At 38.3% G+C, this 27,719-nt stretch overlaps 1 protein-coding gene across 1 annotated transcript; it reads left to right on the top strand.

Annotated features, from left to right (window-relative positions):
- Window positions 1-286: 286 nt before the first annotated feature.
- Window positions 287-24,343, top strand: smo (smoothened, frizzled class receptor; the record flags this gene model as incomplete). Its single annotated transcript, XM_079551960.1, has 12 exons — window positions 287-569; window positions 6,301-6,500; window positions 9,919-10,128; window positions 10,356-10,528; window positions 12,773-12,992; window positions 15,353-15,476; window positions 15,561-15,653; window positions 15,776-15,884; window positions 17,326-17,511; window positions 19,454-19,602; window positions 19,820-19,954; window positions 23,679-24,343. The coding sequence occupies 12 exons, from the start codon at window positions 287-289 to the stop codon at window positions 24,239-24,241; spliced, it is 2,445 nt and encodes an 814-aa protein (XP_079408086.1). The 3' UTR covers window positions 24,242-24,343.
- Window positions 24,344-27,719: the final 3,376 nt, after the last annotated feature.

Genomic DNA, 27,719 nt, shown 5'->3' with positions numbered 1-27,719 from the left:
GCCGACACTTTTTCCTGAGGGCTTTTTCTGATCATGAAGGAATCCGCGAGCGGGCAGCACGCGCGCGCCCCACAAGCACGAGCGGCCACGGCGATGGGGCTCCGGAACACTTCCCAAACACCCCGCTAACTTCCCCAAAAATGCCAATTATCGAGCGTTTTCCTCGCAGATATTCCGCAGGTGTCCGGTTTGACTCGGTAACTCGGGTAAAATCGTCCCCCGTCCGTCCGCGCGGCGGGTTTTAGCGTTTCCGTTGGCCGTTGGTTAGCCGTTGGTTTGCTCCAAAATGTCGTCCCGCGGCCCCATTGTTGCTACGTGTTGCGGGACGCTCCGGCTCTGGGCTGCCCTGTCGGTGGTGTTGCTGCTGGGGGAGATGGGGGGCACGGACGCGGGGCTGTCTCCGAACGGGACGCTGTTCGAGGACCGGTGTAAGAAAACGGCGACTTGCGAGGCTCTGAAGTACAACACATGCCTGGGGTCCCCGCTGCCCTACACGCACACGTCCCTGGCCCTGGCCGAGGACTCCGGCACCCAGGAGGAGGCGTTCGAGAAGCTAGCCATGTGGTCCGGTGAGTCTGAAGGAGTCTGCGGATGAAAGTTAGTCTGGTCAGTGTTATCCCACAGAAAACGATCTCAAACTATCTGTTAAGAGTAGAAATGCAGACGAAGAAGTCACTTGAAGCCAACAAAGTGAAAAGCTTTGTTTTTGTTTGATTTTATTAACCCCTTAACTCTCACCTGAACCGAGCACTTTTTCTCCAGTTTGGCTTTAGCCCAGTCCAAAAGCTTCTGGAAAAAAAGTGGCAAAAATGTCACAATAAATTGACAAAAAACTGACGGAAAAATTGACGAAAAATGTGACAAGTATTGTAAAAAAAAAAAAATGCCTAAAGTGTGAAAAATGTGATAAAAAAATTGACCAAAAATGTGATAGAAAATTTGACCAAAAAATTGATAAAAAATTGAAGAAATAATGACAAAAATGTGACAAAAAAGTTACAAATATGAGTTTACCTCAGTCCAAAAGCTTCTGGAAAAAAGCTGTGAAAATAGCAACAAAACTGAGATGAAAACAATGATGAAAATGTGACAAAAAAGTGACAAAAAATGGATGAAAAAGTGGCAAAAATGTCTCAAGAAATTGACAAAAAATGACAAAAATGTGGCAAAAAAATGACAAAAATGTGACAAAAAACAACAAAAAATTGACAAAAATTGACGAAAAAACTACAAAAATGTGATAAAAATATGATAAAAAATTGACAAAAAAATACCTAAAATTGATGAAAAATGTGACAAAAAAACCAACAACAAAATGATAAAAAATTGGACCAAAAAAATGACAAAATGTGATAAAAAAATTGACGAAAAAATGACAAAAATGACAAAAAGGAGTTGAATACCCAACAAAAAAATGATGGGAAAAAAAAATCTGACGTGAGGAAAAAGATCCTCTCGGTTCAGGCGGGAGTTAAGAGGTTAAAAGAAATAGATAAGCCCCTTAACTCCCGCCTGAACCGAGCACATTTTCTCCAGCTTTACCCTAATCCAAAAGCTTCTGGAAAAAAGGTGTGAAAATAGCAACAAAACTGAGACGAAAACAATGATGGAAATGTGACAAAAAAGTGACGAAAAATTGATGAAAAAGTGGCAAAAATGTGACAAAATGCGACAAAAAAATGACAAAAATGTGGCAAAAAAATGTGACAAAAAACAACAAAAATTTGATCAAAAATTGACGACAAAACGACAAAAATGTGATAAAAATATGATAAAAAATTGACAAAAGAATACCAAAAATTGACGAAAAATGTGACACAAAAATGACAAAAATATGATAAAAATTGGACCAAAAAAATGACAAAATGTGATAAATTGATGAAAAAATATTTTAAAAAATGACAAAAAAAGAAAAAAATGTGATAAAAAAAATTACAAAAATATGATAAAAAATTGACGAAAAAATGACAAAAATTTGACAAAAAAGTTACAAAAATGAGTTGAATACCCAACACAAAAGATCCTCTCGGTTCAGGCGGGAGTTAAGAGGTTAAAAGGAATAGATTAACCCCTTAACTCCCACCTGAACCGAGCACATTTTCTCCAGTTTGGCTTTACCCCCAGTCCAAAAGCTTCTGGAAAAAATGTGTGAAAATAGCGACAAAACTGAGACGAAAACAAGGATGAAAGTGTGAAAAAAGTGAGAAAACATTGACGAAAAAGTGACAAAAAATGACAAAAATTTGACAAAAAAGTGAGAAAAATTGAGGAAAAAATGGACAAAATTTGGACGAAAAAATGGACGAAAAAGTGATAAGAATTTGACCCAAAAAAAAATGCAAATAATTTGAAGAAAATTTGACAAAAATGAGACGACTGCCCAACAAAAAAAAGTGCTGAAAAAAAATCTGATGTGAGGAAAAAGATCACTTTAGTTTTGTAGGTCTTTCAGATGAGGCGTTACACTGGCCTACAGGATTTGGGTAAAGCTGAACTGGAGAAAATGGAGAAAAATCTCGGTTCAGGCGGGAGTTAAGAGGTTAATAAATAAGATTTATGCACAGAAAAAGTATTGTGTATTATTAAGTATTATTCCCACGGCTCTGCTTTTTCGTCACATTTTGTTGTGTTTTTGTCACTTTTTTGTTGCTTTTCCAGCGCATTTTTGTTTTTTGATGCTTTTCTTTTAACCCCTTTCTTTTAACTCCCGCCTGAACCGAGCACATTTTCTCCAGTTTGGCTTTAGCCCAATCCAAAAGCTTCTGGAAAAAAGCTGTGAAAATGTGACAAAAAAGTGACGAAAAATTGATGAAAAAGTGGCAAAAATGTCACAAAAATGACAAAAGAAATGACACAAAAAAAAGTGACAAAAAAATACAAAAATGTGACCAAAATTTGTTTTTGTTGACTACACGCAGTACTGTGGCGATGGATTTCATGTAAAAGGAATAGATTAACCTCTTAACCTGAACCGAGAACAAACGCTTCTTCAAAAAAAAAAGTAGGGCTGAAACGACTAATTGATTAATCGACAACTAATCGATTACTAAAATAGTTGTCAACTATTCCAGTAATCGATTAATCGTTTTCTAGTAAACACAGAATGAAATGGAGGAAAAAAGACATGACAGTTATGTATTTTGGATGAAAACCTACTTTGTTTCTAAAGTGTGGGTCTGCACTGCAGTGTTTTGTACATTTTAAATTTCATAAATATCTGTCTTTGCCTCGTCCAATCACAAAGTAGAATTAGCACAAAGAGCCTCCTACAAACGTTTACTTTAAGTTTACTCCATCAACATGTCCTCAAGCGGCGACACTTTAGCTCTGTGATTAAAAAAAAAAGAAAAAATACAATCTCCATGGACCTTTCACAGCCAAGCCATTAATCGGTTAAACGTAAAAATAATTGGTAGATTAATCGATTACCAAAATAGTCGCAGCCCTAAAAAAAAGTGTCGAAAGGGCAAGAAAAATGAGAAGAAAACGAGGATAAAAATGCCACAAAAGATTGATTGAAAAAGTGACAAGAATGTGCCGGAAAAGCAACAATAACAACAAAAAAAGAAACACAATAAACAAAAACAAAAAAGTAATGTAAAAAATACGCGAACGTCCGGAAAAAGGTGAATAGATACAGACGGCATCGCGTCATAGACGGGGGCGTGGCTTCGCCGAGGGGGAAAACAAAATCTTTAGGGAAACGCAATTTTTCACTATTATTAGACATTTTCTGGTGGAATATGAACTTATTTATCACATAAATAAAGTTATGTCTAAATCGGGTCCATATGGACGTTTATTCATTCATTTATTGCTTTATTGTTCAGTAGAAGCGAAAAAACGGCAGTTGTTGTTTGTGCTAGCTAGCGTTAGTGCATGATGCTAACATGAAGCATCATGTTAGCATTATTCATGTATTTATGGGCTGTTGAACCACTTTGCTCCTCTCCATGTCTTTGTATCTTTAATTAGTAGAAACTATATTCATAATTCTGCGTTTGTTAAAGTAGTTTTTGAATAATTAGAGAAAGTTTAGATTTTTCTCCAACTTGTTTTCCCCCTTAACTGTTTTCAAACATGACCATATATGGGCGATTCCAGAGACGCCGTCTGTATCTATTCTAACGAAAATTATTTTAATTTTGTCCTTATACTTTACTTTATGAACCTAAAAGTTTGCAGATTCTTCCCAAAGAAAATGTATCTAAAATGTGACTAAGACCAAGAAAGGGTGGAAGAAATCCCACTTTGAAGCTGTTGGTTTTTCCCATATGTATAAAACTGTAAATATTCGGTCATTAAAATGTGCACTCAATAATCAGTTGCTTTAAATGTAAGTGTTTTATGTTGTACAAGTACAGTATTAACAATGAATATAATTATTACAGAAAAATTAACCGCATTTAATTGAATTTTACAAGTGTGATTAATCGCTATTGAAATAATTGATTGACAGCCCTCGTGAAAGGTTGTAAAGTTTAATTTATTCTATTCTGCTGCGTTCATGCTTGCTAAATAAATTCTTAGACCAATACAAAACAATATGAACCCCTACCTGAACCAAGCACATTTCCATCAGTTTGGCTTTACCCAAATCTAAAAACGTCTTGAAAAAAGTGTTGAAATAGCAACAAAAGAGCGACGAAAAAGTGACAAAAATGTGTGATTAGAAATACAACAAAATTGTGACACGAGGCAACAAAAAAAGCCACAAAAGAGCAACAGAAAAGTGACAAAAACGTGACGACAAAGTGACAAATGTACGACGAAAAAGCAATGATAAAAGTGATTAGGGCTGTGCAATTAATCGAAATTCGATTACGATTTCGATTACAACAGTAAACGATTACAAAATTAGCATAATCGCAAAAAATCGATTATAATTTTCTTTTCTTTTTTTTTCCACATTTTTTTCTAATTTTTTATTTTGGGATTTTTGTCACTTTTTTGCTGGATTTTTGTAATTTTTTTGCTGTTTTTTTTAATCATTTTTTGGATGGATTTTTTTAATGGATTTTTGTCTTTTTTTATGGATTTTTGTCTTTTTTTGCTGGATTTTTTGTGTTTTTTTTTGATGGATTTTTGTGATTTTTTGTGATTTTTTTTGATGGATTTTTGTCACTTTTTTGCTGTATTTTTGTCTTTTTTTGCTGTATTTTTTATCATTTTTTTTGATGGATTTTTTTGATGAATTTTTTTGATGGATTTTTGTCACTTTTTTGATGGATTTTTGTCTTTTTTTTGCTGGATTTTTTATCATTTTTTTGATGGATTTTTTTGATGGATTTTTTTGATGGATTTTTGTCACTTTTTTGATGTTTTTTTGTCATTTTTTGCTGGATTTTTTATCATTTTTTGGATGGATTTTTTTAAATGGATTTTTGTCTTTTTTTTATGGATTTTTGTCATTTTTTGGATGGATTTTTGTCACTTTTTTGATGGGTTTTTGTCCTTTTTTTAATGTATTTTTGTCTTTTTTTTAATGGATGTTTGTCTTTTTTTGCTGGATTTTTGTCATTTTTTTGATGGATTTTTGTCATTTTTTTGATGGATTTTTGTCATTTTTTTTAATTTTTTTTGATGGATTTTTGTCACTTTTTTGATGGATTTTTGTCTTTTTTTGCTGGATTTTTGTCATTTTTTTGATGGATTTTTGTCACTTTTTTGATGGATTTTTTATCATTTTTTTGATGGATTTTTGTCACTTTTTTGATGGATTTTTGTCACTTTTTTGATGGATTTTTTATCATTTTTTTTGATGGATTTTTGTCACTTTTTTGATGGATTTTTGTCACTTTTTTGATGGATTTTTTATCATTTTTTGGATGGATTTTTTTTAATGGATTTTTGTCTTTTTTTTAATGGATTTTTGTCTTTTTTTGCTGGATTTTTGTCTTTTTTTTTTTTAATGGATTTTTGTCACTTTTTTGATGGATTTTTTTAAAGGCAACAAATAATCGTTTGAATAATCGTGATTATGACAAAAATAATCGTGATTATTATTTTTTCAATAATCGAGCAGCCCTAAAAGTGATGAAATGGTTTAAAAAAAAAAAAGCGAAGGAAAAAGATCGGTTTTAATGGGTTTTGTAGGTCTTAGCTTTCAAATCAAGTGTTAGAATGGATGCAGAAGTTGGGTAAAGCTGAAAATGGAGAAAGTGCACTTAGTTAATGTCAAGCGGTTTGTTACAAGATAAGGCAAGTTTATTTGTGGAGCATAATTCATGTATTGTGACCCATAGTGCTCACGTTATGATGATGGATGGAAAGTAAGAGGAGAAACTCTGTGTGTTTCAGGACTGAGGAACGCGCCCCGGTGCTGGTCGGTCATCCAGCCCCTGCTCTGCGCCGTGTACATGCCCAAATGCGAGAACGGGCGAGTGGAGCTGCCGGGGCAGAGCCTGTGTGCCGCCACCAGGGGGCCCTGCAGCATCGTGGACCGGGAGAGAGGCTGGCCCAACTTCCTCACATGTGACAAGTTCCCCGTGGGATGCTCTGTAAGGAATTGCCTCTAAAGTCTCTTTTTGTCAGGCAGATACCAGGACTGGAACCGGGCAGAAATGTTTTCGAGAGGATTCCAAAAGTGTAGGAAAAAGCATGAGGAATTCTGGGAGCCTCGTGAGACAAAATGGAGTTAAATTGTCTTTGTCGGCTAATTCATGAGTCTGAGGCACAGGATTCTTTCTTTTGTTTAAATCCACACTGCAAAACACTGCATTGAGTCCATTCATTTGGAATAATAAATGATTGTAATTAAGTCATGTATCTAATGCACACATAAATAGGGATGGGCCGATAATGAAACTTAGAGTCAAGATTATCTTCGCGAAAATAATTGCGATTAAAGATGTCATCTCGATATTTGCTTTTGGTTTAAAACATTCACTGAAGCTCCAGATTGTACAGAAATGATGAGAATTGGGTAACAAAATATTTTTCTTCATTGTCTCCTAGGGCTGTGCAATTCATCGAAGTTCAATTACAATTTCGATTATTACGCTAAACCAGTGGTTCTCAACCTGGGGGTCGCGAGACAAATCTGGGGGGTCGCCAGATCATTTAGATAAAATATATTAGCAAATAATCTAATGTTTTATTGTAGCATGTGTTTTACTATTGTACCAGAGTGCCATTGTTTGTTCGTAGTTTCATGAATTTTACTTCAGCTATTTGTTTTTTTTCTTTGTTTTTTAAGAATTATGTCGGCTAATGATACTATTTCTCACAGTGTGACCCGGGCGGGGGGTCACGAACCCCTATACCTGTTATAATGGGGGTCGCGGCTCCACTGCGCTAAACGATCACAAAATTAGCATAATCCCATTTTTTTGGCAAAGCAGACTTTCATGCTTTTGTCTGACATAAAAACCAACAGCACTGTGTGATGATGTCATCAGGCCGCGCTGCTCAGTTTACTTGTGCAGGTGTGAGGGCCGGCCAGCAGGGGGCAGGTGTGAAGCAGAGACCTGTCCTTAATCGAGGCAAACTGGAAATCATTTGTACTTTTATGACTGTCCAGAAAACAGAAAATATTCAGCAGTTTTTTTTATCAATAAATATATAAATAAAATAAAGATTTTTTTTAAAGGCAACAAATTAATCGTTTGAATAATCGTGATTTCAATTATGACTAAAATAATCGTGATTATTATTTTTTCAATAATCGAGCAGCTTTTGTCTATAAATGTCATATTGAGTGAGACCTGGTAAAGTACATTTAAACACATTGAATTCAAAACCCATCAAAAGAAAACAAAATTGCAGTAAATTATAAACATAGAACGAAAACCAGCTAATCTTTTCACAGCCAGACGGGATAGAAAGTCATTGTGGCTGGTTTTATACATGGCAGATTTAGCGATTATCTTCTAGTGCGATAATTACAATTACAAAACAATGTGGCGACCGATTAATTGCCACATTTTTATCGCGATTAACGATGTTATTGTTTATTGTCCTATCCATACACATAAATAATCTGTATAAAATTGCAAATTAAGGCAATATGCAAAACAAAATGCCTCCATCCCTAATACCTAACTACAATGACAGTAATTACATGCTAGCGATGGGTGTTGGGAGCATGTTTGAATGCTCCATGGATATGTTTAAAATGTTTATCTTTTTATTGTCTTTTTATTAACCATTGTGAAGTTTCTGCAATGCATTACTTGGCATCTCACTCGACAGAGGCGTTTGGGGAAAGTGTGACAAACTGCAGCTCATTTATCTCGACAGTCGGGCCGTCCCTGACCAAAGATTTTCATGGTCGACCAAAAACATGCTCTGCTCAGTGATTTGTTAAGTTAAAGGGGGCGTGGCGTGGCGTGACGCTGACAAAACCTTTCTGACCCAAACTGCACTCACAAGACATAAAACTTTGGGAGCTTCTGTTATAACTACTGTTTATACACAGAAGCAACTTGACGGTGCATTTGTGTGTAAAAAGTCAATTTAATCTGAGATTCCCGCTCCCTGCCTCACTCCTGCATCTGCTGCTGTACATGTGCTGTCCAAACATCCATATGATCCAAATAAAGCGGTAGTTCTTCTTCCATCATCGTCCCTGTTCTCAAATGTCCTCGGTGTTTCGTCGTAATGTAAACAACGCCATGTGCTTAGTTGTGAAATGCTCCGCCCGCATGGCTCCAGGTCAGACGTCCTCTCAGGCCGTTTCATTTCTTCGACTTTCGCGCTGCTCGGTGTAGTGATGAATCTGCCTTATTTCTCTCAGATAAAGCCAGAATGAAGCAGAAAAAGACATAGCGCGTCCATGAGCTGCTGCGCCTGATCTTATAGCTACTCTCGGTTTGGTTCTCCCGTGTGCTTTAGGCTCGTACACAGAGGACGGGCGTCTGACTCGCGTATCGGCTGTTTCACTGTAGAACCAGGGTATTTGAGGTTTTAACAACAGTAGAAGTTTGGCCTATAAGGCAACATCTCACCAAGACACAGCTGCTGATCTGAGCTGTGTATGTGCACGCAGGAGAGGCGCTCTCCCGCAGTGTTAATTTTGACGACATATTTTAATTTACTTTTAGTCTTAGTCTTTTGACGAAAATGTAATTCGATTTTAGTCTAGACTAAATTTAAGACTAATTTAGTGGACTTTGCATTGATAATATTGATTCTAATCATATTTAATGTTGTTCCTCTGCTTCATGGAGCTGCTCCACATGAACAAAGCTCAGAGCTGATCCTTTGGCAGAGAATTTACATGATCTGAGGCTCTTTCAGACGCTCAATAGAAGTTTGGATGATTTTAGTCTCTCCTTTTCATTTTTATTTAGTCTCATTTTAGTCGACTAAAATATCTGGACATTTTAGTCACAGTTTTAGTCTCATGAGAAACTTTTAATTTAGTTTTAGTCCAATTTTAGTCGACAAAAATATCACTTTGACTAAAATTAAGGCTAAATATTTTAGTCGACGAAATTAACACTGCTCCCGTCCTCATTCCTCTCCTCGATGTGTTTTTTTTTTATAATAATTTTTTTGCAAAAGCATTTCACACAAACAATTCAAACGTCACTCTGTCTGTAAAACTGTTTTTATTATGAAATATTATCCCAAGGTAAAAGACAGACCTGCCACAGACCCCTTGTGTTATGTACATTGAAAGCATCTTAATTATTGCAAAATGGCCGTGCATATGGTCGACCATGACAGCATCGAACAATTAGTGGAATAAACGACCTTTCCTTCAACTCAGCGATCACAAATACACACGAAGTATACGTCAACACTTAACACAAACAATTTTTTTTCCAAAATAAGCACTGAATGGATTTGCCGTGTTCTTTATCCAATCAAAATGTGTATTCTCAATATGTCTAACACTCCCTAAAACCATTGTACTTTTTCCTTTCTTTTTCTAATCCCATAATTTGTGTCTCTCTTGTTGACTTGGCTCAGAACGAGGTGCAGAAGCTGAAGTTCAACACGTCGGGCCAGTGTGAAGCTCCTCTGGTGAAGACGGACATCCAGTCGAGTTGGTACAAAGACGTGGAGGGCTGTGGGATCCAGTGCGATAACCCTCTGTTCACGGAGGAGGAGCACAGCGACATGCACCGCTACATCGCCTACTTCGGCTCCGTCACTCTCCTCTGCACCTTCTTCACTCTGGTCAGACACGGCTTACATGTTTACAATGTATCTGTAGTGTAATAGAGCAGAATAGAGAACAACATGAATGGAGGCAATGATTTAAAGTAATTTAATGTCCTTGACAAACACAGTCGCCTTGCTGTAGAGGTCGCCCGGTTTTCTTAGGACATTGCTTTATCATCATTACTTGCAACACTACAGTTCTTAAAATACTTTTGTTTGTTTTATTTTCTTTTTTTTCACAGGCCACATTTCTCGCAGACTGGAAGAACTCAAACCGCTACCCTGCTGTCATCCTCTTCTACATAAACGCATGTTTCTTCGTGGGCAGCATTGGCTGGCTGGCCCAGTTTTTGGACGGAGCACGCAGAGAGATCGTTTGCAAAAGTGACAACACTATGCGACTCGGGGAGCCCTCGTAAGTACCACAGTCAGGCAAAACTTTATGCTCACTGATCAGGTCCTCCAGGATTTCCTCGGCTTGTGTTCACAATGATTGTTTGTTGTGGCCTAAAATAGCAGAAATCATGCATTTTTTTTCACAGTCCTGAGTAGGGCTGTGCAATTAATCGAAATTCGATTACATTTTTGATTATTACACTTACAGAATTAGCATAATCGAGAAAAAAAAACTTTTTTTTTTCTTTTTTTCTTTTTTTAAATTTAAGAATTGTATATTATTTTTTTGCAAAGCAGACTTGTATTATTTCATGGCGCTGGGATTATTTTCCCTTCTCATTTCACGTGCCACGGCTCATGCTTTTGCCTGACATAAAAACAAACAGCGCTGTGTGATGATGTCATCAGGCCTCGCTGCTCAGTTTACTTGTGCAGGTGTGAGGGCTGGCCAGCAGGGGGCAGGTGTGAAACAGAGACCTCTCCTTAATCGAGGCAAACTTAAAATCATTTGTACTTTTATGACTGTTCAGAAAACAGAAAATATTCAGCATAGTTTTTTTTATATATAAATATATAAATAAAATAAAGACTTTTTTTTTTTTTAAAGGCAACAAATAAGTAAGGGATAATGTATAGAACGCTGGTCATTATCGGGAAAATAAGCACCTTCAGGGCGAACCGTTATTATACGGCCATTTGCCAACTGAACACACACAACATAAACTTCGTACACTTTTATGAAGGTCGAAAGGTTTATTTAATGACTTCCGCGACAAATAGTTTCCAAAAGTTTGCGCGTTGCTCGGCAACGTTTTGCTAGGCTAGAAGCAGCAAGGCTAGCAGCTAGCCTAGCTACTTAGCTGAAGGTGCAGTTGGAGGAATGGTGGTGAATCTCTGGGTAAGTTGAAAGTCTGACTCGCGCTAACTTCACGAGCGATTCCCCGACTTCTCTCTCAGTGACGGGACAGATAGTGTCGCTACTACGTACGTGCGGAGTGATATGAAAGCACGAACTCCGTTGCCATTGGCAGCGTCATTATTTTTCTCAGAGGTCCTTTATCAGAAAATAATGACCGGTAGAACGTTGGGAAATTCAAATCAACGGAGCTTCTACTTACGTTGTGAAGAGCCGGATAATAATCGTGATTTAAATTACGACTAAAATAATCGTGATTATTATTTTTTCAACAATCGAACAGCCCTAGTACTAATTCTTGCCCCCGAGGCTATAAGCGCAACTGCAGGTGTTGGAGTTGCGATTTTTAAAAAATTATTAATTGTCCGTGAGAGTAAATACTGCGCTGACACAAAAGGCGAAGGGAGAAAGGGATATAGTGCATCCAATTACACGATGGACATAATTTTTTTCACTCAAACTTGGCCCACAGTTAGCATGTTAGCTTCTTCTTCGTGATTCTATTAGTGTGTATTCACTTACATTTTACAGCAGTGAGAGCCTCAATCAACATGACAACTGTGATAAAGCCCAGAGCTGAATGATGCTCAGAACAGAGCTGACCAGATGACAAATACAGTATCATCAGTGTCATTAGAACAGCTCTGGTTCAACAATATTGTGACTCCTAAAGAAAGCACTTTACACAAACACACAGACGGGTAAAAGAGGCGACTTAAATGCCCTCGGCGCTTTTATCTGTCAGATTTCACACAGTTCAGTAGCTGAGAAATGAGACAGAAGAAGGGATGTAGCACACAGTGGTGCTCGCTGTAAAGTCAGGCCGAGACGAGTGATTCAGCAGACCTCGCTGAGCCCTGCTTCAGTCTGAATTACTGAAACAGACGGAGGCGCTGCTGGACAACACGAACATGGATTTAACTGTTCAGAAAGTGCCGCTTTTGTTGCGTGGATGTTGCAGGAATTGTTGTGCAGATATTTGGAATAGTTGCGGGAAAGTAGCGAGGTTTGGGCGCACTGATTTCACAGAGTCTGCTTGATTTTGCGTTCATAGATGCGATTGCAAATAAGTCTTACACAGCGCCTTTAACAACGCACAAAGTTGTATTACATTTTCATACATCATTCCTTTTTCATACGTGTTGTTGGATCACATGCTGGAAAAAACGGTTGATACTGGCTATAGTTTTTGCTGTTTTGATGTTCTTGTGGATGCGCCATTTTGGGACTGACGGGGCCCGGACTGTCTCTAACACGAGTAGGGGGGCTTCAAGGGAAAACGGTTGGGAACCACAGGAATCTTAAGACTTCAGCTATGTTTTTGTGTGTGATTTCTTTCCATTGCAGGTCTTCGGAGACGTTGTCCTGCGTGACCATCTTCATCATTGTGTACTACTCGCTCATGTCCGGAGTGATTTGGTTTGTCGTCCTGACCTACGCTTGGCACACGTCCTTCAAAGCCCTGGGCACCACTCACCAGCCGCTCTCTGGAAGAACCTCCTACTTCCACATGATCACCTGGTCCATCCCCTTCGTCCTCACCGTGGCAATTCTGGCGATAGCTGAGGTAAGGAGGACATGGACGTGTTTGGTCAAGCTGTTGATCCACCCAGTAGGGATGGGAATCAAGAACCTGATTGAGTTCTTCATATAATATTAATATTCATAATTTAAATTATGATAATAATAATGATAGTACATTTTATTTGTAATTCACTTTTCATTCAAGGAAGAGTGAAAAAACACCAAAACAGCCACAAAAAATGAGAAGAAAACAAGGATGTAAACGCAACAAAAATGACAAAAATGTGACAAAAACTCAACCCAGGAGTGACAAAAATTCAACAAAAATGTGACAAAAATTTACCAAAAATGTGATAAAAATTCAACAAAAATGTGACAAAAATGTGACAAAAATTCAACAAAAATGTGACAAAAATGTGACAAAAATTCAACAAAAATGTGACAAAAATGTGACAAAAATTCCACAAAAATGTGACAAAAATTCCACAAAAATGTGACAAAAATTCGACAAAAATGTGACAAAAATTCAACAGAAATGTGACAAAAATTCAACAAAAATGTGACAAAAATTCAACAAAAATGTGACAAAAATTCAACAAAAATGTAACAAAAATTCAACAAAAATGTGACAAAAATTCAACAAAAATGTGACAAAAATTCAACAAAAATGTAACAAAAATTCAACAAAAATGTAGCAAAAATTCAACAAAAATGTAACAAAAATTCAACAAAAATGTTAACCTGGCTAACACCATGCTGCTGTGTGCGCTCGAATTATTTCGAACTGCACAACAGCCTGGAGACCATGGCCCAATTTTCCGGTGGATTTGGGAACCAATCACAGAGCGAGGAGGGATGGTAAGATGATGACGCACTATTCGAAAGCTTGTAGTTTATTTACGGATTTAAAAAAAAAGTTTATTTACGGATCCAACATGAAGCAGCAGACGCGATGCTATTGTTCGATCAAGCTTTAGACCTTGTTCTAAATAATTTAGCTCAAAAGTTTACAGCGGGTACGTCATACGTCGTCTCATACGATGATACGATTGGCTGTGGCTACGTGCAGACGCATGATAGACTTTTTTTTTTTTTTTTCGTATCGCCCAATAAACGAGTATGGACGATCGTAAACCACACCTCTCCTACGAGAAAATGAATTGGTGGTCCCCAGACTAAATATCACTTGTGATTTTAGTCTGGTGTTAGCCAGGCTACAAAAATGTGACAAAAATGTGATAAAAATTCAACAAAAATGTGACAAAAATTCAACAAAAATGTGATAAAAATTCAACAAAAATGTGACAAAAATGTGATAAAAATTCAACAAAAATGTGACAAAAATGTGATAAAAATTCAACAAAAATGTGATAAAAATTCAACAAAAATGTGACAAAAATTTAACAAAAATGTAATAAAAATTCAACAAATGTGACAAAAATTCAACAAAAATGTGACAAAAATTCAACAAATGTGACAAAAATTCAACAAAAATGTGACAAAAATTCAACAAATGTGACAAAAATTCAACAAATGTGACAAAAATTCAACGAAAATGTGACATACATTTTGCTCAAAAGGAGTCGGCTGAAGCAAAAGCTTATGAGCGCCAGCCCCCAACTCAAAATGATAAACTTTTCATTTCTCACAGTACAATCAATATAAACAAAACAACAAGGAACAAGAGCAAAAAAAAATAAATGAAGAACTCGTTTCCTTTCAGAACAGCTTTTTGACGCAAACCAAACTCGCAACCACTGTTTGAACTATTCACATAATAACAGAACCAAACACTATTACACTATTACTATTTCCTGCAAGATCGCTACAAAGCAAGTAACAAAGCGACCATTCATATATTTCTTTCAGTTTCCAATGCCAAATATCGGCCACATTCACTAGTTTTCATGACATAAGGGCACATCTTCAAAAAGCTTCCTGGGAAAAAAACACCAAAATAGCCAAAAAAAATGAGAAGAAAACAAGGATGTAAACGCAACAAAAATGTGACAAAAATGTGACAAAAACTCAACCAAAAAGTGACAAAAACTCAACAAAAATGTGACCAAAAAAAACACAGCAACAATGCGAGGAAAAAGATCAGTTTTGTGGGTCTTAGCATGTTTTCAGTTTAGCTTTAAAGCGCCCAGGTTTTGTCTTCCTCTCAGCTCCACGGGGAGGCTATTCCAAATAGGCAGGGCAAGTTTATTCGTAAAGCACAATTCATACACAAGGCTTTTTTATTTGGTAAACTTGTTGCCTGTTTGTCAAACCCCTGCAGCATTTCTCTGACTTTTGATATCCTTCCGCCCTCGTTGATAAAAGACCTGTTACTGTGTTCGATGTAGCTCCTGCTGATGGATTGCCGCGGCCTTTTGTGCTTGATTCTTTGGTTTCCTTCAGGTGGATGGAGATTCAGTGAGCGGAATATGCTTCGTCGGCTACAAAAACTACATGTACCGAGCGGGTTTCGTTTTGGCGCCGATCGGAGTGGTCCTGCTGGTTGGCGGCTACTTCCTCATTCGGGGTGAGCGCCGGGTTTGGGGTCGGGGGTGTGTGTCGACATTATGGATATGATTCATTTCATTTATTCTGATTTTATTTGTTGTAGGTGTCATGACATTGTTTTCTATCAAGAGTAACCACCCGGGACTGCTGAGTGAAAAGGCTGCCAGCAAAATCAATGAGACCATGCTGAGACTCGGTTTGTTATTACATGATACAAAACATAGATTATAGTTGTTATTTTATGATATTATTGGACGGTATATAATCATATTTTAGCTTTTCTTTTGTTATTTTATCAATTATCTCTCTATGATCCAGGTATATTTGGATTCCTCGCTTTTGGCTTTGTCTTCATTACATTCGGCTGCCATTTTTATGATTTCTTCAACCAGGCTGAATGGGAGAGGAGCTTCAGGGATTTTGTTTTGTAAGTTCTCAGTCAATCCTGTTTTGTTTTGCAGATTATTTGATACATTATATACAAAGAAACACAGAACATTCTTACACCGCAGGGCTGAGCAGCTGACACCTCCACAGTGCGACAAGTTGTGGAGTTCTACTTTCACAAAGTGGAGGTTCACAAAATCAAAATTCCATATACTTTTTAGCCACGAGGGGACGGTTTTAGCCTACACAAGTGATATTTTGCACTTGTTCACTCTAAAATGACAAAAGAATAAGTTGGAACAGCACATAACACTAATGTCATACAGTTTCTCAGCAGCAAAACGTTGGTTTGGCTTTAGTTGCTCTTTAATCACTCCTTGAAAATAGTTACGTTGTGGTAAATATCTAAATAACTAAATACACCCCCTGGGAAAATCTTTACCTAATTTGCATTTTACATTGTACCCAATAAATAAAATTTGAACACATGAGCCTTTGCTGTGAGCAGCTCAGCTCTTCTATGACCTGACTGTAACTTTACCAGGCGTGGGTTCGTCTCCAGCTGGTTTCCATGGAGATGTTGACCACTAGGTTCGGGCTGTATCCGAATGTCCACACTATCCTCTAACCCCTCATTCACTACATAGGCCCGCACTATAAAGTCACTATATAGTCACTATATAGTCACTGATTCTGTTGCGATTCGGACACAAGCCACGACTTTCTCCGCGCTGCGGCTGCAGATATGTTTTTTTTTATTTATTTATTTATTGTTACAAACTGTTTTGGCACTTTTACAGGCGTTACTGTCATCACAAAAAAAGGAAAGAAAAAAAATATCACTCCAGCGTGAGCTCAGAGACGCTGAAAGTCGGTCAGAGCCCGGTGTCCGGTGTCCGAATAGCAATCAAGTCTTCATACTTTGTTGTAATTTGAAACATCACAGGTTTTCCATTTATTTTTTATTTTCAAATTAAACATCAAATTAAACGTAATGTGACCAAAGTAATAACTGCTTACACTTGTATTGTGCTTTACAAGCCTCTGTCACAAGTTTCTCAAAGTACTGTCATCATTATTCATTCACTCTACGCTCTGTGGTTAAGCTTCATTTACCACGGGGCTATAATGTGTTGTTTATATCCTGATCTCTTATGTCAGTGCCCTCTGCTGGACACATGTGGAATTATTTAAGTTTCCCCCTAGTGGCTGGAATGAGTATACTGGTTATTTAGTTAAAAAAAAATTCTAACTCCGCACAGGAATGGGCTGGAGCTACTTTTTTTTTGGACATACTCAGGGATTTGTGCTCTACACGTATGGGCCGGGTTAAATCATCTCGCAGGCCAAATTTGGGGCTAGTGGTGCAGATTGGCAGCCTCTCTGCTGTCAGTCTACCCGCTTTGAGGAATATTGCTCTTGTTGACTCGCCTCCCCTCTTCCTAAGCCGACCACTTCACAGTGAGTGATGTTGTGTCCAGGTGTGAGGCCAATGTGACCATCGCGTCTCAGACCAACAAGCCGCTCCCCGAGTGCACCATAAAGAACCGTCCCAGTCTGATGGTGGAGAAGATCAACCTGTTCTCCATGTTCGGGACGGGCATCGCCATGAGCACCTGGGTTTGGACCAAAGCCACCATCCTCATCTGGAAACGCACCTGGTTCAAGTTAGTCCAACACCACAACTTCAGCTGTAATATTTATCATATACACTTTACTCTGGGATATTCATTTGGTTCTTGAATATTCTAGTTTAATGAGAGACACGGCAGGTGAAAGTATTGATTTTTCACGCAGTGGTGGAAGTGGAGATTTGTATCTTTTTTCCTCCCTTTACATCTTAGTTTTCATGTCAGATATAAAAATGATGATGTTTATTTGATGATGTTTTGTCTGCGAGGTGGGGGCGACCCGGAAGTAGAAAGGCCGTCTTTCCCGCGGGTTTTCATTCATAAATATTGACAGGTTTGACATCCACGTGTCCTGCTAAGGGGCCCCGTGATGACGCTTTCACCCAAATATAGTGTTTTTCCTCCTACGAGACGCTGGAGCGGAAAAGTGGAAGAACGGGCCGAGCATGCGCACTCGCTACAAAACTTCAGGGCTGGTTTTCTCTGAATGAGAGAAGCCGCACTCGGGCAGAGCCTGAGCCCTTATAGAAGCTCCCACAGACTCCAAACTTTACAGGCTGAGACACAACACCATTTTGAAGGTTTTTTCAGAGGGATTTTTTAATATCTAATTCCTAGCCTGATTTATTCAGCTTTGAAACCAAAAAACCAGGCGGAATTTGAGTTTTTACAGATTTTTTCACTGATGATTAGTTTATTGAAAAACTAAACAAAATATCCAAAATTCCCTCTGAAAAAATCTTAGTTACTAATATGTCAATAAAATAAAACCATAATCTGGCTCAATTCATTATTTTGATTTTGTTGCCCAAAATATAGGCTATTTTGGCCATTTTAATGCTCAAAATGCCTTATTTTTATGTGAAAACATAAAATGACAGAAAAAATGCAATACATTTTTTTCTCATATTTATATCTGTAATGTTCAGCAAAAGCTTCAAAGTGACATCTCTACATTTATTTTTTCCCCCTATTCACCTGCAGTGTCTCGCCTTAAGCTCGGTTCACACGGAAACATATCAAAATTATCGGCAGGTTTTCCAAACCTAAGAGACCCCACGCATGGCTATAAAATCACAATTCTAACAGTTTTGTTGTCTAGTGTGTGGTTTGCAGCCACACGGCAACATCAACACATCACACAAAACCGTGACTTCAGATTAAACAAACATGGTGGACGAAGAAGGTGCTGCAGTGATAGTTTGTCTTTAACTAAAAAAAACATGTCTGGTTCGCCATGACGGCTGTTTTGATTTTGGTTTCCCCCCCGTAAAGTTAGTGTTATCTCTAAGTGGAGATAAAACAAAAGCACAGATGGCTGATGGGTATCTTAGCTCAATTTGTAGTTGCTAGTGGCAAGCTACTTTTACACATGCAAAAAGTCTGAGAGCTAATTATACTTCAAAGACACATGAGTAAAATGCGACTTTAGGGATACAACCTGGACAATTACTGGCCAAGATGAAATTTCGATAAAATCACTTGACTTTTCTACTTATACTTTACTACATTGCAAATTGGGTTCAGCGTGTTCAGAACAACAAGCGTACGTTGAAATGTTTAAAGCAGAGGTGTCCAAAGTGCGGCCCTCAGACCAATTTTTGGTGGCCCTCTGCCTTCTTTCTGAATCGGGACACATCATCAGAGATAGTCCTTTTTATTTGAAATGTAATAATTCTACACAATTCTAACCAAACAACTAACCTTTTACTGTGAGACAGAGCTGGCATGAAGGTTTTGAGCATAAATAAAGGTGTGGGGCACAATTTAAACCTCTGCTAGCCAAAGGTTTTGCGGCACTAACCACCGATCTATGGCCCTTCACCATAGATCGGACACCCCGAGTTTAAAGTCTTTGGCGAGCTACTTTGAAAGGGCCAGAGATCCTGCGTATCACGTCGACGACACCTCTGGATATACAATACCTAGAAAATGTGTTTATTATTTGTTTTTTACTGACTCGCCTCATCTGTCCCAGAATCATCGGCCGAAGTGATGACGAGCCTAAACGGATAAAGAAGAGTAAGATGATCGCCAAAGCGTTTGCCTTGAGAAAAGAGCTTCATCAAAACCCAGAGAAGGAGCTGTCCTTCAGCATGCACACCATGTCACACGACTGTCCCGTAGGTGAGTGAAATGACCACCTTTTCAAACAAGAGTATTGCCTTTTCAAAAATAGTAAGAAGACCAAATGTTACTGTGATATTTATTTTCCACCTTTTCAGTGAATTGAAGTATTTTACACAAAAATAATATTAAAGTAAAGTTCTGTTGTCATGAATGATGCTGGTGTCAGGTCTCGTGGCTTCTTGTATTGTAATTATTACTGTCTTTGTATTTTTAGCTGGAATAAATTTTGAGATCAACGAGCCCTCGGAAGACATGTCGTCAGCCTGGGCTCAACACGTGACCAAGATGGTGGCCAGAAGAGGAGCTATTCTGCCCCAAGACGTCTCCGTCACCCCCACCGGGACACCAGGTACGAGTTACATGGAAATGTTCTCTGATCAGAAACATACCTGGAGCTGAGAAGAAGTTAAACTACTAGATATTTGTTTCAGATGTTTTTGATGAATATTTGGTTTTCTAAGCAACAGTGTGAGATGCTAGTGATGACGAGGTGTTTGAGATTATGACCAAATACCTGCAAAAAACATATACATACAGATGGGTTATGTTTAGGGCTGGGTGACAGAACCAGCAGGGGCGGACTGGCCATATGTCCAATCTGGAAGAGCACAGAAGGGCCACTGGCTCGAGGGCCACCAGTCCCGCCTCAACCAGTGTTCATTTCGTCGACTAAAATATTTAGTCTTAATTTTAGTCAAAGTGATATTTTTATGACTAAAATTGGACTAAAACTAAATTAAAAGTTTCTCATGAGACTAAAACTGTGACTTAAATGTCCAGATATTTTAGTCGACTAAAATCAGACTAAATAAAAATGAAAAGGAGAGACTAAAATCATCCAAACTTCTATTGAGCGTCTGAAAGAGCCTCAGATCATGTAAATTCTCTGCCAAAGGATCAGCTCTGAGCTTTGTTCATGTGGAGCAGCTCCATGAAGCAGAGGAACAACATTAAATATGATTATAATCAATATTATCAATGCAAAGTCCACTAAATTAGTCTTAAATTTAGTCGACTAAAACTAGACTAAAATCGAATTACATTTTCGTCCAAAGACTAAAACTAAATTAAAATATGTTGTCAAAATTAACACTGAACGGCACAAGTTAAATTTTAGACCTAAGAACTAAGAAACTTGTTTACCTTAATCAGTCCTTTCCGTAGTCCCTCTGGGGATAATACAAGTGTCAATGGGATGATCAGGGGGGGAACAAGATTAAACATGATTATAATGAATATTATCAATGCAAAGTCGACTAAATTAGTCTTAAATTTAGTCGACTAAATTGACATGCAATTTTACTAGACTAAAATTGAAGATATTTTTTCGACTAAATCTCGACTAAAATTACATTACATTTCAGTCAAAAGACTAAGACTAAAACTAAATTAAGATATGTTGTCAAAATTAACACTGGCCTCAACCAAGCTTTACCCAAATCTAAAAGCTAAAAAGAAAAGCATCAAAATAGCGAGAAAAACACAACAAAAAATGATACAAAAATAGCTAAAAAAAACAAAAATATGACAAAAATGTGGCGACGTGACGATCACTTTTGTAGGTCTTAGCTTTCAAATGAGGCGTGACATGGTTGATCTCCAGTCAAGAAGCTTTTAGATTTGGGTAAAGCCCAGTATAAAAAAACATGAATCCAAAAGGAATTCCGTGGAGTATGGTGTCCCACAAGGTTCAATTTTGGGACCGTTATTATTTATTATTTATATTAATGATTTTGCTTCTGTTTCTACGACCGCCTTTCTCGCTCTTTTTGCTGATGATGCCGATCAAAATAATAATAATAAAAAGTCAACCTGGGGAAAATGCACTCGTTAATGTTAAAGGGACTATAGGGAGTTTAAAAATGTAAAAATTACATATTTTCCTCCCCCTACATGTTCCTCCATGTCCTAATGTGTAGAATGAGCTCAGACCTGTTCACCACAACTGCCTCTAAAATCCTGTCACTCAAAAAGGTGTTAATTCGGGTCTGAAGTGCCGTCATGCACGAGCTTAATATAGAAGCTGCAGTTACACATATGGCCTGAGGTGGCAGTAGTGAGTATAAAATGGCGAACTTTCATCTAGCCCCTTTAAAGGAATAGGCCACCGTTTTTACATACTGAGATATGCTCTTACCTCACTTTAGTCGAGTTAATATATCCCCGTCTGGTCTTTGTCCGTGCGCTCTGTCACGCAAACGGAGCACATACGCAGCCTCTCCCACATGTCATATAGCTCCAAAAAAGCTCACGATAGAAGCTACCAAGCTCTTCCACGTGTTCCCTATTTAAATAAAGTTACGTGAAGTGTTTTCATGCGAAGTATATTTACACAGAAATGTAACGTGTCGATTTTATAAGCAAATAAAAAGGGGGACTATATTGTGAGGCGTAATGATACGAGGAGTAAAACGTCCGCGCAGTAACTCCTAAAGGTTATTGACGGAAGTGAGCGGGGGAAGTCTTTAGGAGTTACTGCGCGGACGCTGTGCTCCTCGTATCAGTACGCCTCACAATATAGTCCCCCTTTTTATCTGCTTATAAAATCGACATGCTACATTTCTGTGTAAATATACTTCGCATGAAAACACTTCACGTAACTTTATTTAAATAGGGAACACGTGGAAGAGCTTGGTAGCTTCTATCGTGAGCTTTTTTGGAGCTATATGACATGTGGGAGAGGCTGCGTATGTGTGAGCGCACGGACAAAGACCAGACGGGGATATATTAACTCGACTAAAGTGAGGTAAGAGCAGATCTCAGTATGTAAAAACGGTGGCCTATTCCTTTAAGGCGGGTAGTCAGAGGTTAAAATATGTATTTGTGGAAGTCACAATTACGCTAATTTGGGCCAGGCTGGTCAGAGTCCAGGGCTGTTTTTCAGTCCCAGTCCAGCCCCTGAGTACCAGTGTGGTTCGAAAAAAAAGTGTAACTACTTCTGGTATCGGAAAAAATACAAGAATCAATATTGGTCACCGAAAAATATACTTATCTTTATAGACCAAGTTTGGATGCCTGTTGAGTCCAGGGACAGCAGTAAATGAAGTTACTTTATTCTTTCATCACATACTTAATACAAAATTAAAATAAATAGTCTTTTGTTGAATAAATTCTTTGTGTCAAATATTTTAGTATAGATATAGAAAAATATATATACAGTATTTCAGGTATCGGCAGGGGCGGACCGGCCATATGTCCATTCTGAAAGAGCACAGAAGGGCCACCAGGTCCGCCTCAACCGAGCTTTACCCAAATCGAAACGCTAAAAAGAAAAGCATCAAAATAGCGAGAAAAAGAGGATGAAAACAAAACAAAAATGTGCTGGAAAAGCAACAAAAAGTGACAAAAAATGTGATGAAAAGGCAACAAAAACATGAGAAAAACACAAGAAAATGATAGAAAAAACAATGAAAAAAATAAAATAAAAAGTATGACAAAAATGACGTGACAAAAAGTTTCAATCACTTTTGTAGGTCTTAGCTTTCAAATGAGGCGTTACATTGTTGATCTCCAGTCGAGAAGCTTTTAGATTTGGGTAAAGCCCAGTATAAAAAAAAACATGAATCTAAAAGGAATTCCGTGGAGTATGGTGCACCACAAGGTTCAGTTTTGGGACCATTATTATTTATTATTTATATGAATGATTTTGCTTCTGTTTCTACGACCGCCTTTCCCGCTCTTTTTGATGATGATGCCGATCAAAAAAATAATAATAAAAAGCACTCGTTAATGTTAAGGCGGGGGGTAAGAGGTTAAAATGTGTATTTGTGGAAGGTCACGGAAAAAATACAAGAATCAATATTGGTCACCGAAAAATATACTTATCTTTATAGACCAAGTTTGGATGCCTGTTGGGTCCAGGGACAGCAGTAAATGAAGTTACTTTATTGTTTCATCACATACTTGATACAAAATTAAAATAAATAGTCTTTTATTAAATAAATTCTTTCTGACAAGTATTTTAGTATAGACATTTAAAAATATATATACAGTATTTCAGGTATCGGTATTGAAAATCCACTCTCCTTTAAGTTCCGGACTCATGTTAAATATTCTGTATGTTCTTCTCACAGTGCCCTCTGCAGAAGAGAGGAGCAGACTGTGGTTGGTGGAGGCGGAGATCTCCCCGGAGATGATCAAGAGGAAGAAGAAGAAGAAGAAAAAGAGGCGTAAGACGAAGGAGGTGCGTCCCGCGGAGGAGCCGGAGCCGGAGCAGCAGACGTACCCGCAGAGGGAGTTCGGGCGCAGCTCTGTGCCTCGGCTGCCCAAACTGCCCAAACACCCCAGCCTCGTGGCCAACCCCAGGCAACAACACCTGCGCGACGAAAGTGTCCTGCCCGGGTCCTGCCAGGACGTCCCGCTGTCCCACCCCCTGGGCTGTGACGAGGAGCCGTGCCCTTACCCCTTCTGCCACAACAGCCCCCAGGCCTACTGCTACGGCCTGATGTCCGACCCGACCTGGCTGAGCGAGCGGCCGGAGGATCTGGGGCTCGGGCCGCGTCTGCCGGGGTCGACTGGTCAGCGCAGCAGGGAGTGGGGGGAGAGGTTTCCCCGAGGGGAGCGTTGGGCTGGTCCCATCAACTCCAGGACCAATCTGATGGAGGCAGAGCTTATGGATGCAGACTCAGACTTTTGAAAGGAAAATATTGATCTTGATTTGAGCTGAGACTAGTTTCAGGCAGTTCATGTCATTTAAGTAAGAGAGAGATTCCTGTTTAAACCATTACAACCCAAACTTATCATTAAGGCTGAAGTTGACCTAGAGGTGGGAGATGTATCGTTTAGACCAGGGGGGCCCAAACTTTTCGTCTCCGAGGGCCAAAATGAAAAGGTGCCTGTGGGTCGTGGAACAAACACATATAACTGCAAATATTAATGTTACTTTATTTTTCGGTAGCTTATACATTTACATTTACATTTGCATTTGATTCAATCTATGCAAATAACATTCTATATTAAAACAAATGTTAACTCTGGCAAAAGCCTAGTTTTAGTAGAAAAAAATCAACAATTGTAGCCATATAGTGCAAAATGTAAAAAAAACACCTATATCTACATCATTTTTTTTACATAAATCTTTGTTGATTTGAACAATTCTGCTTTTTTCAGTCCCACAGCACCAGTCTATATCACACTACAATGATGACAAACCTTCTGTTGGTCTGTAAATGCAGTAAATTAGAATAACTGCCTTGTATAAAATGTCTCTCTCAAAATGGCTGCAGTGAATGTCTTGAAATAGGCCTCTGTCTCTTTAAGAACCTCTGAGCCTTTAGACACGCCCCCTCCACACGCTGTCTGTGGCATCAGTGGGGAGGGGGTTCTGCTGAGGAGCAGTGGTCGGTTACTCGGCCGGTGACGAAAGCTCGGAGGCGTCTCCAGGAGGTGGGGGCGTTCCTAGGAGGACTCAGGCAAACCTATCCCTAAAATGGCCGCCATCAGAGTTTTTACAGATTACTCAGAAATACGTGAACGTGCCAAGGCAACACTTCAGGCATGTTTTTAATGAGGGAGTGACAGAATAACATGATGGAAAGCTTGAAAAAGTCCATTTTGCATTATACCCCCCTTTTAACTGTGCGAAAGGAGTGAAACAGCGCCCCCAATTTGACGCTGGTGGCCAAAAAGTGTACTGCATCCATATTTACCATTGAGAATGAATGGAAGAGAGTTAGTATTAACCACACCCCGAAAGTAGGTCACCCTCCGGCCAACAGAATTGTTTCAGAGGGCCATATTTTAGGCACCCCTGGTTTAGACGATAATATCCAAATTGTCTGGACGATGTGCAAAATAGGTCAGATACAACAAGTCAAAAAAACAACTGGATCTTCTTTGCCAGTTTGCACACATTTCTTTGAAGGATTGCAATAATATCAGGATATCAATATCGAGACGCTCATTTTTGTCAATATCTCCCACCCCTAAACTGACTCTCTGTTTGATGAAATGTTTGCTTATCTTAAATTAATTCTGTGCTAAACATTTTTATGCGTTTGTGGCATTAGCATTTTTAGCATTATAGCATTTGGGCATTAAAAAAGCATTACGTTTGACCTGCTCCTGCCTGTGTACGGAGTCCGGGGTGATTTTAACTAAACCCATCATGACTTTAGAGAATTTCCCCTTCAGAACGTTTCAAATCAAGATTCATATTTTGTACTTTTCATGGTGATTTTCATTTTGCACTTTCAGATGCGCCGTCAGAAAGCATCATTTATTGCTGGATACGATCTTGGCTTTTTCAAGTGTGTCCTCGTTTTTTTCAGAGCCCAGAGGTGGACTGTGTGTTACAAGAAAGACCGAAAGGGAAAAGAGTGTAAAGTTTTGTACATTTAAGAATTGTTATGTGTTTGTTTTGTGTGCCTAAACCAAGGCCGTGGGAACCCAGGGTGCTGAGGGCGCTGTGGCATCCCCTGGTGGATAGTTTGTGAACTGCGGGCAATATTAAGCCCTTAACTCCCACCTGAACCGAGCACATTTTCTCCAGCTTTACCCCAGTCCAAATGCTTCTGGAAAAATAGCAACAAAACTGAGACGAAAACAAGGATGAAAATGTGAAAAAAGTGAGAAAACATTGACGAGAAAGTGACCAAAAATTGACCAAAAATTTGACAAAAAGTGAGAAAAAATTTACGAAAAATTTAGGAAAAAATTGACGAAAAAGTGATAAGAATTTAACAAAAAAATGCGAATAATTTGAAAAAGTGACAAAAAATTTAGAAAAAGTGACAAAAAAATTAGAAAAAATTGACAAAAATTGACAAAAAATTGACAAAAAAGTGACAAAAATTTGACAAACGGAGAAAAATTGGATGAAAAATTGCACAAAAAAATGATGAAAAAGTGATTAGAATTTGACAAAAAAATGAGAAAAATTTGACAAAAAATTGAGAAAAAAATGACGAAAAATTTAGGAAAAAATGGACGAAAAAGTGATAAGAATTTGACCAAAAAATGCAAATAATTTGACGAAAAAGTGTCAAAAAATTTAGAAAAAGTGACAAAAAATTTAGAAAAAAAATGACAAAAATTGACAAAAAAGTGCGAAAAATTTGACGAAAAAGTGACAAAAATTTGACAAACAGAATAATTTGATGAAAAATTGCACACAAAAAATGATGAAAAAGTGATTAGAATTTGACAAAAAAAATGAGAAAAATTTGACGAAAAAATGGACGAAAAAGTGACAAAGTCACGAAAATTTGACAAAAATGAGACGACAAAAAAGTGATGAAAAAAATCTGACGTGAGGAAAAAGATCCATTTACTTTTGTAGGTCTTTCAGTTGAGGCGTTACACTGGCCTACAGGATTTGGGTAAAGCTGAAATGGAGAAAATGCTCTCGGTTCAGGCGGGAGTTAAGAGGTTAATAAATAGGATTTATGCACAGAAGAAGTATTTTGGGGGGTAATCTTTGTCCCTCAGCGCCCCCTAACTAAAACATCTTCCCACGGCTCTGGGATATAAAGTGGATATGGCAGGTTGATGTAAATGTCTGGTGTTCCTGGTTTAATGATGCTTCTTACTTGTCACTGGCATCATTAATTAGAAATAATGAGGAGAAACCTGTCACACTCACTTTCAGGACTGTCCGCGATGAAAAGAGGCAGCTATACTGTACATGGCTTGAAGCATTACTGAAATAATTGAAACCTTGTTTGCTTTTGTGCGATTATAACGTTTCACTTGTGTAGGATAAATGTTACAAGTCAACGGAAAACGATCTTAAATCCGATTCACAGCCGATGTAAATAACCACTCCACCCAGGGGCGGACCGGGACTGAAAAACAGCCCCGGACTCTGGCCACAAATACATATGTTAACCTCTGACCCACCGCCTTAACCGAGAGCATTTTCTCCAGTTCAGCTTTGCCCAAATCTAAAGGCTTCTTGACTGGAGAGCAACACTGTAACGCCTCATTTGAAAGCAAGAATCTAGAAAAGTGATGGTAACTTTTTGTCACATTGTCGCTGCATTTTTGTCATGTTTTCGTCACTTTTTTGTCACTTTTTCGTTGTGTTTTCGTCTCTTGTTTTTCGGAGGTTTTTTTCATGTTGTTGTTGTTTTTTCATCGCTTTTTTCATTGCTTTGTCGTCACATTTTGTTGTG

This window comes from Gobius niger, assembly GCF_951799975.1.
Source record: "Gobius niger genome assembly, chromosome: 2".
Classification (NCBI taxonomy): Eukaryota; Metazoa; Chordata; class Actinopteri; order Gobiiformes; family Gobiidae; genus Gobius; species Gobius niger.
Note: the sequence above shows the minus strand (reverse complement) of the source record. Positions and strands in the feature narration are given on the sequence as shown.